Source organism: Myxocyprinus asiaticus, chromosome 46 (assembly GCF_019703515.2).
Source record: "Myxocyprinus asiaticus isolate MX2 ecotype Aquarium Trade chromosome 46, UBuf_Myxa_2, whole genome shotgun sequence".
Taxonomy (NCBI): domain Eukaryota; kingdom Metazoa; phylum Chordata; class Actinopteri; order Cypriniformes; family Catostomidae; genus Myxocyprinus; species Myxocyprinus asiaticus.
The window spans coordinates 2815113-2825000 of record NC_059389.1 but is presented as its reverse complement, the minus strand read 5'-3'; the positions used below and the strand labels follow the sequence as shown (position 1 = coordinate 2825000).

At 38.1% G+C, this 9888-nt stretch overlaps 1 protein-coding gene across 2 annotated transcripts; it reads right to left on the bottom strand.

The window, feature by feature from the left end:
• Positions 1 to 2265: 2265 nt before the first annotated feature.
• On the bottom strand, positions 2266 to 9777 carry yars2 (tyrosyl-tRNA synthetase 2, mitochondrial). Of its 2 annotated transcripts, none has more exons than XM_051689995.1 (5): positions 7389 to 9770; positions 7149 to 7316; positions 5764 to 5919; positions 4182 to 4352; positions 2266 to 4040 (listed from the first exon to the last, which is right to left on the bottom strand). In XM_051689995.1, the coding sequence occupies exons 1-5, from the start codon at positions 8174 to 8176 to the stop codon at positions 3881 to 3883; spliced, it is 1443 nt and encodes a 480-aa protein (XP_051545955.1). In that variant the 5' UTR covers positions 8177 to 9770; the 3' UTR covers positions 2266 to 3880. The 2 variants fall into 2 exon arrangements, with proteins under 2 accessions (XP_051545955.1, XP_051545956.1); XM_051689996.1 differs by having other exon boundaries at positions 3898 to 4040; positions 4186 to 4352; positions 7389 to 9777.
• Positions 9778 to 9888: the final 111 nt, after the last annotated feature.

The window sequence follows — 9888 nt, the reverse complement described above, 5'->3', positions numbered from 1 at the left end:
ATTACACCATTAGATATCTGTACTAGGCCTAATTACTCTGTCTGAAAAGTAATTGCATTACTTATTACTAATTACTTTCTAAAACCCTGATGAAAAATACAAGGATAGACATGAAATAAACATATCGTATTATAAAAAATAAAAAATAAATTATTCAGAGAATTTAAGGGGGCAGCGTTAAATTAGAAAACGTACATTTTAACGTTAGACGTTTTAAATTCACTATTGTTTTATATAGAATTGTTCTATGGTCTATGCAGTATTTAACACAGTTACATCAGAAGTAACTGTAATTAAAGTACTGAAAACTAAGAGTAATCCCCTACTTTATTTTTTCAAAGAACAATTAAGTAATTAATTACTCAGAAATGCATTACACCCAACACTGCTGCTGATATCACTCTGTTTTCGACTAAATTATATAAATTAGACTAGTTTTACGGATCTTATTCACTGTGGCGGCATCTTTAACTTTTGACGGGATTTTGCGAGGGAGTCTATCTAACGTCGCTGTGTTTTGGATCATTCCTCTCACGAAACAATGACCATAGCACTTTTAAATAATAATAAAAAACTAATCAGAAGACAAAAAAACCCCCAAGAGTTTTGGAAAATTAGACGTGCTCTAGGAGCTTTCGTCTGTCCCTCACAGCCTCCTGTTCATTCCCGCCAAAAATCAAATATGGCGCATCTGTAAATCTGTGCGTTTCAGATGGACTCTATCGCTTTGCATGAAACTTTTTTTTAGCCAGATTTTCTGTCAGCAGAAACCAAGTTCTCTTACAGTCGAGCGATTCATTAAAGCTTTGTAAATCTTAACGCATCAGTTCGATTGAATCATTAAAAAGAACCTGTTCAAAAGAACCGTTCGTTCGCGATTCGGAAGTCACCCTCGAACCAAGAGAATTCAGAAACTCGTGAATGCATTATGACGTAGACACTAATACGTTTGAAATTACACGGCGTTCCAAATGCGCTGTCAAATCGAAACTAGAATGTTTAAAAAACGTTAACTTAAAAATGTTAAGTATAATACATTGTCAATGAAATGGCAAGAGATGCAGAATTTTAAATCAAAACAATCAAATTATAGGGATGGTTTTTAAGACTAAACCTAAGATGAGCTGTCAATGGTGAATATACACTGCAAACTAGTTTAAAACTAGTTTAGACTAGACATGGAGTGATCTTGGTCAGAGCTATTGCTGAATATTTCGAGTTCCTGATATTGAAAACTAAATATCGTGAGAATAAATAAAAAAAGCTGCTCAAGTCGAAACTCTCCTCATGGTCATATTGAAACTAAAATGTGTTTATAATAGCATAATCAGGAAACTTGGTGGTCATACTTTCCATTTAAAATAAAAATAATTTTCAAGAGCTCATGCATGTTCTTTGAAGTATATCAAGATCTACTTAAGAAGACAAATTGTAGCTGGTTACACTTCATGAAATGTAATGTGTTAGTCACTGCTGTCTAAAGATGAGGTTTAAATTTGACACACTTTTATAAAGAAAAAATGTGGAAGTACAACATGAGAAACATTGCAGGTTTTTATGTTCCTGGAAGTAGTAATTGTCAAAACAGTTCCAAGAACAGCACTGCCCGGACAACTAGACCTCACAATCATCATGACAAGCACCTCGTAAAGAAATACGGGCGTGTCATAAACCTGTAGATGTCAATCAGTTTTCTGATGCATCTTTGGCTACTGTGATGGTTTATAATCCTGCAGCTGATGACATACGTGTTAGGCAGAATTTAATCTTCTATCAACACGACAACTCAGATAATTCAGTAACCTCAATAAAAATCTGTCCCTGATTTTGTTGTTTGCATGAATCACTCACTCATCATAGGCCATGTTACTTATGGAGTTATATTTGTGCCACAATTCTGCACACACAAGATGTTATTTTAAGCATGCAAAAAGGTATTTTGCACTCAGAGTGGGTAGGAGGAGAAAGCAAAATTTCAGAATTCTGAGCAAATTCACATTCAAATAAATTATGCAAGTGCAACATTTATTTTCGTTTGCTCAAAATGCATTTATCTTTGCAAGAAGATGCATTGCTTTACAATACTGAGTTCAAGCGTGTGCAAAATAACTTTTTATGAGCTCAAAATATCATCTCGTGCGTGCAGAAAGTGTTTTGTGCGCTCAAAATATCATTGTAACAAGGTTTAAAATGGGCAAGGAGGAGGCGGGAACCAGCTGAACAGTCAAAATAATGTTTAATGAAAATGCAAAAAGACATAAACATAAACACACACGGCAGCTGCGTGTGGCTCTCTCTCTCTCTCTCGAACTGCCACATCCGGCTCAGCCATATCCCTCTCCTTGGCTGATTAGCCCGATTGGGGGCCGGGCGTGCGCACTCACGGCCCGGCCCTGCCCTCCTCCTCATCACACTCCTCACTCGTTTGCATCAGGCCGGGGAACCCCCGGCATGATGTACATCCCCGAGGGGGGGCGTTGCCCTTGTGACTGTACCTGCCGGCAGGCTTTCCCTGCCTTTCGAGACCTGGGAGGGAGACAAGGGGAGGGAAAAGAGGAGAGGGAAAGGGCAAGGCGGAGCGACAGTGAGAGAGAGAAAAATATTTTGCTCGCCGGTTCCCAGACACTGCGTTTCCTGGTCCTCGACCACTCCTCCACCCTCTAGTGGACAACAGCCGCTCCTCCCCGGGCGGACCGGAGGAAGTACTCCGACCCCTGGCGGATGGAACGTCCCTCTGTGTTCTGGCGGCTGATTGTGAGCCCCTCCTCCCCTCGCGGATGGCGGCCGGCAGCGACTCATCCATCCCCCGGTAGACGGCCACGGCTGCTCCTTTGGGTGGACGGCAGTGGGGAAGACTCCACGAAAGCGCATCCCTCCTCCTTCCTGGGTTTCGGCACCAATGTAACAAGGTTTAAAATGGGCAAGGAGGAGGCGGGAACTGGCTGAACAGTCAAAATAATGTTTAATGAAAACATAAAAAGACATAAACATAAACGCACACGGCAGCTGCGTGTGGCTATCTCTCTCTCTCGAACTGCCGCATCCCTCTCCTCAGCTGATTAGCACGATCGGGGGCCGGCCGTGCGCACTCACGGCCTGACCCCGCCCTCTTCCTCATCACAATCATCTTGCGCATGCAGATAATTTTTTTGTGCGCTCAAAATGTCATCTTGCAGAATTGTGGCACATATGTAACTCCATATGTAATGAAGATATTTTCCCCCATAGATCACCTAAGGAGTCATTCTCCTGGTAAACCTCATACATGTAATTAACTGAGGATCAACTGAATTGTGTTATATAATGTCTGTTTTGTATTTCATGTCGTATCTATAGTTAAAAATCTGAACAAGATTCAAGTGTTCCAGTAAGTGTGATTAAATCAAATTAAATCAAGAGCATCTTCTCTATATATTCACACTATGACATCAAAACAACAAGTAATTTGTCCAAACAAAACAGGAACCAGCATACAAGACAAAGTCTTTTCTAATTCCTCAGGTCTTTTATACGTCTGATTTATTCCACACACTGTAAATATAACCATTCCACACAATTCCACATGTAATTCTGAAATCTTTTAAAACAGCACAAGTTACTTTAATGTGCATGAAAAGAGCTCTACTGACCACTGCTGGTGAACTCTGGAATTACAGGGAATAGTTTCCATTATATACCATTTCAACATGTTCATCCACACTGGAATAAACAAGTGTGCACACATAGTTCACATTCTGAATGTGAAATGTAGCTTGTATTCTGAGTATTTGAATACATCCATATAAATCCTGAAGGGTTTCGGACAATGCATGGTTTGTCTTTGAAAGGCATTCAAAATGCAAACAGCGACATACATCCATGTGCTGGTGAAGTTGGTAAATCACATGCTAAGCCACTTGAGGATGTAAAAGTTCCTCTTGCCCACTCTGATCAGGCTGAGTCCATTAGACAGGATGTGCTGTCCTGAAATCAGAACTTGCTCGGGATTTGCTGCCCTCTGGTGGTTGATCCAAACACCACCATCCTTTATCATCTGATACCTTGAAGAGGGAAGAATCAAATTATATCAATTAAATAGGCACAAATGCATTTTAATCAGTTGAGATATTTTTGGTCTAGTAATGCAATTCTGAGAAATACAATCTTTTTAAGAAGCACCAAGCACAAAGTGTAGCTCTCACCCACGTGGTCCCTCAGGAATGGCTTGTGCCCTTCTGCAGGCATCTAGCACCGTCGTCCCTGGATCCAGGAAAACCTCATGGAATGGAGCCTCTTGGAACAGCTCCTGGAGTTCAGTGTCACTCATCTGCTCCAGGGCCTGAATACTGCTGTGGTACAGAGCATTGGTGCATCTGTGTGTACACGTATAGACACAAAAAATATTCTCAAACTGAAGAATCCAACAGCTGCACAAGATATCGGGGAATAAATCAACGGCCCACCAGCACTTTTTTAATTACTTCTTTATGTTAGCTCAATGGACAGCATTTGTGGCATAATGATGATTAGCACAATAATAATAAAATAATTTCGACTCGTCCCTCCTTTTCTTTAAAAACAGCAAAAATGGAGGTTACAGTGAGGCCAATTTTTGGCGGGTTTAAAGGCAGAAATGTGAAGCTTATAATTTAATAAAAGCACTTACATGAATTCTGTTAAACTAATATGTATTATTTACACTGTAAAGTTATTTTTGTCAGGATTTCAAGGTTTTAGAATATAGAAACAAATTTCATAATTTCCTTTAATATTAATATTTTGAAATATTAAACAATAAAATATATTAATATTTTGCAAAACTGCTGAAAGTAGAATATAGAAACAAATTTCATTATTTTCATTAATATTTTGAAATATTACACACTAAATACTTTCAACAGTTTTTAAAATATTAATATATTTTATTTAAAGTTTTTCTTTCAGAATACAGAAACAAATTTCATTATTTCCTTTAATATTAATATCTTGAAATATTAAACACTTAATAAATTATATTAATATTTGGAAATATTAAACGATTAATAAAATATTAATATTTTGAAATATTAAACAATTAATAAATTATATTAATATTTGGAAATACTAAACAATAAAACATATTGATATTTTGAAATATTAAACACTTAATACATGATATTAATATTTTGAAATATTAAACAGTTAATAAATTATATTAATATTTTGAAATATTAAACAATTAATAAAATATATTAATATTTTGAAATATTAAACGATGAATAAAATATATTAATATTTGGAAATATTAAACAATAAAACATTAATATTTTGAAATATTAAATGATTAATAAAATATATTAATATTTTGAACAACTGTTTAAAGTATTTAAAGTTTTTCTTTCAGAATATAGAAACAATTTTAATTATTTCCTTTAATATTAATATTCTGAATTATTAAACACTTAATAAAATATATTAATATTTTGAAATATTAAACAATAAAATATATTAATATTTTGAAATATTAAACACTTAATAAATTATATTAATATTTTGAAATATTAAACAATACAATATATTAATATTTTGGAAAAACTGTTGAAAATATTTAAATCTTTTCTTTCAGAAAATAGAAACAAATTTCATTTTGTAATAAAATACTTCTTAATTTAACAGGAACTTCCTGCCCCTCTGCAGTTCATTCTTTGGCACACAGATATCACAGTTATCATTGTTAAAATGATATGATCATTGTAAGATCAAACATTAACACGTATGGCAAAACCAGAGAATATTTGCTCTTGCCTTTTGGCGCTTTCCAGCCCCTCTTTCCCGTGGACCAGTTTAGTGACCTCAGCGGCGAGGCGTTTGTGCGCGATCCGTTTGCCGGGATCTTGCCTCTGCTGTTCCATCACTTTATCCACCTCAGCCAGCGGCAGGAAGGTGAAGAGTTTGAGGTACCTGTGACATAAAATATGTTTCTGTCAATCTAAAGATGCTAAATAGGCAGGTTTTTAAAAAAATACAGTCGGTAAGTATACTAAGACACAAACATCAGACAAACATAAATAAATATTAAGGGTTCAATAAAAGCAATGCAATGAAATTTATGTCGCTATTCATTGAAAAAATGTCCCTCAGCCACAGCTCTCATATTTCATTTGCATTTATTTAAACGTGCCATGTAAGGTAGCTCTGCATCAGGTTGGATATCAATAATATTAAACGCAATTATTTGTCTTGTTTTTCCTAAATGATCGCACTGACAACGACTCGAATGTCAGTTCGCTTTGACTGCAACATAACAGTACATACATCAAACTGTAAGCACAATTATCGGACCTTCATTAATGTCATGAACTCAAATTAATGCTTAAAAGTGCGGTAAGCGATTACAGACGTTCTGGAACTTCCACAAGACTGAGCCGTTAAATTAGACACGCCCCTTCTTTCCGAAGCGAACAGTAGAGCAGCAATGCGTCTTCTTAAGGATGTCAAACACAACAGTTGCAATATAGTTTCCCCTGGTGACACTGTTATGAATATGACGTTAAACCTGAATGTTCCACTTCAACTACTACACTCGCAAAATCGCGGGAAAATGATTGACAGGTAGAAAGCACATGGCTGATCAGAGAATGTGTCCGCGGTCAAACGACACCGTCTGCACTGTTTGTCACTAATATGCAAGGAATATACTAGGGATGGTCATTTTGTCTACTCGAGTACTCGGACTAATTACTCGAGTACTTGTCGAGTACTCGAGGGGCGATTACATGTTCATAACTGTATATATAATAACATGACAAACGTCTATGGCTGCTGCATTGCTGTTCCAGTGTATCGTCTATTCGTTATTATATGCTGCTATAAAATAAAATGTTACAAAATGTACAAAAGATTGCATAATCAAAATATAATGCATCATATTTTATCATTATGCGAAGATTCACTGCCCAGCTCTGAAAGAATGTGCTATTGTCATATAGACGAAAATGTATATCTTTAATAAAAAAATAATAAAGCAAAATAAATGCTGGTAAATGTCCTCAATTATTTACTTTTTTTATACAAGAAGTCAAAAGAATAATCTGTAATATTCTGGGTGGTCCACGGTCCCAGGCCCACCCCGTCCCACCCTTGGCTAGGCCACTGCTACAACCCACATTCACTATTAAATGACAACCTACCCCTCCACGCTGTTATCTGGCAAGCGGAGGAAGTACTGGTAGAACTCAAAGGGGGAAGTTTTATCTCTGTTCAACCAGACAGCGTTTCCAGCCGTTTTCCCCAGTTTATCTCCAACTGAGTTTGTGACGAGGGGAACCGTCAGACCGAACACGTCTTCTCCCGTCTTTCTGCAGAGCAAGAAATGTGCAGTATTACTTTGTTTACATAATGTTTATACATGCAATTTAAAATGCACATACTTGTGTATAAACTCATGTCCACTCATGATGTTCCCAAGTTGATCTGTCCCGCCCAGCTGTATTCTACACCCGTGTAACTGATGCAGCTGGTAGAAATCAAAGGCCTGAAAGAGCTGGTATGAGAACTCGGTGTAACTCATGCCCTCTGCACCCTTAAGCCGCGACTGAACGCTGTGCCTGCTGAGCAGGGTGCCCATCCGAAAGCACCTACCCACCTCCGACAAAAACTGCACCACGTGCCAGTCCTTATACCAGCTGGAATTATTCAGCACTGTCACCCGGCCCAGTTTACTCGGGTCCGGGCAGAAATACAGCTCATGGTTGGTGAAGACCCGCTGGAGGCTCTCCAGGATCCCGCGGGCGTTTTGCTCCACCGTGGCCGGGGAGAGTCGCTCTCTCTCGGCCGTCTTCCCGCTCGGGTCGCCAATCTGCGCCGTGGCTCCGCCGAGCAGCGCGATGATGTCATGGCCCGCGGCTCTGAAGTGCAGCAGGCCGACGATAGCGAGCAGGTTGCCGGCGTGCAGGCTGTCCGCGGTCGGGTCGAAGCCGCAGTAGACTGTCTGCCGTCCGGACCGGAGGAGATCCGGGAGTTCAGCCTGGGCTGCTTTCTCAGGGAACGACTCCTTCAGGATACCTCGGTTGTACAGGGACAAGAGGAGCCCGGTGCCTCGAGATGGGGAACAGTGAAATGAAGCTTTAAAATATTTAGATAAAGTGGTTTTCCTCAGTATAAAATGTGATTTGACTCGATACATATTGCAGCATGACCGGACCGTGGGCGCCGCCATGATGTTGTAAGGCGTGACATCAATGGAGAGTGCTGGCACCTAGTGGACAAATGTGGAACTGTACAAATAGAACTAATCACCATTTCTTTCTTTCTTTCTCTTTTCCTTTACTTTTTTATTGATCAGATACAGTTACAATATAGTAAACAATAAACAAAGAAACAACAGTAAAGGCCAACAACAATCAGGGGGTTACAAAAATAAAAAATAATAATAATATTGCTTAAATAAATAGATTGCAATAAATTATAAATATTAATTGGGTATATTGAAACCATTTTACAATTGAAGTCAGACGTTTACATACACTTAGGTTGAAGTCATTAAAACTCATTTTTTTTAACCACTCCACAGATTTAATATTAGCAATATATAGTTTTGGCATGTCGTTTAGGACATCTACTTTGTGCATGACACGAGTAATTTTTCCAACAATTGTTTACAGACAGATTGTTTCACTTTTAATTGACTATATCACAATTCCAGTGGGTCAGAAGTTTACATACACTAAGTTAACTGTGCGTTTAAGCAGCTTGGAACATTCCAGAAAATCATGTCAAGTATTTAGACAATTAGCCAGTTAGCTTCTGATAGGAGGTGTCCTGAATTGGAGGTGTACCTGTGGATGTATTTTAATGCCTACCTTCAAACTCAGTGCCTCTTTGCTTGACATCATGGGAAAATCAAAAGAAATCAGCCAAGACCTCAGGAAAAAAAATTGTGGACCTCCACAAGTCTGGTTCTTCCTTGGGAGCAATTTCCAAACACCTGAAGGTACCACGTTCATCTGTACAAGTAATAGTACGCAAGTATAAACACCATGGGACCACACAGCCATCATACTGCTCAGGAAGGAGACGCATTCTGTCTCCTAGAGGTGAACGTATTTTGGTGCGAAAAGTGCAAAACAATCCCAGAACAACAGCAAAGGACCTTGTGAAGATGCTGGAGGAAACAGGCAGACAAGTATCTATATCCACAGTAAAATGAGCCCAATATCGACATAAGCTGAAAGGCTGCACAGCAAGGAAGAAGCAACTGCTCCAAAACTGCCGTAAAAAAGCCAGACTACAGTTTGCAAGTGCACATGGGGACAAAGATCATACTTTTTGGAGAAATGTCCTCTGGTCTGATGAAATAATGATGTTACTGAGTTTAAATGTATTTGGCTAAGGTGTATGTAAACTTCTGACTTCAGCTGTATTTATTTAATCATTGGATAGTAAATTTAACTTGTCACCAAATCCTCCATTGAGATGCATTAACATATCTGGATGTTTTATTTGGTCTTATTTGGAGACGTTTATACCCTTAATGTTTATTTCAAGAATCACAACTTAAATACGAATGAAAATTTGCCAATGTAATGGATATAAAAGGATTAAATAATCATTATAATAATAAAAAGGCGCTCAGGGCTCTTTAGACTGTGATTGGTCAAGCCTTAAGAGCGCTGAGAAAAGTAACAGATATCATGTGACAACGCCATGATACACACTACTGCCGCTTAGTGGACAGATGAGGAACTGTAGAAATACAAGTAGGCAGAATGACAATTATCATGAAACTATAGGTTTGCAGATGGACCTGCCTTGGTGGCCAGAAGTTCTTTAATATATATAATAAATCTGCTTATTAATATTTTAGATAGACTTTTATATGATTGCAAAATATTTCAGAAAACGATACATTTAGAATAAAATTTAGCTATG

Excerpts from the sequence above, each read along its gene's own strand:
- yars2 (XM_051689995.1), bottom strand. The coding sequence starts at position 8,176 with ATGGCGGCGCCCACGGTCCGGTCATGCTGCAATATGTATCGAGTCAAA. Across the intron at positions 7,317-7,388 it reads GGACATGAGTTTATACACAA|AAAGACGGGAGAAGACGTGT; the intron begins GTATGTGCATTT and ends CTTGCTCTGCAG. Across the intron at positions 5,920-7,148 it reads CCAGATAACAGCGTGGAGGG|GTACCTCAAACTCTTCACCT; the intron begins GTAGGTTGTCAT and ends TTTATGTCACAG.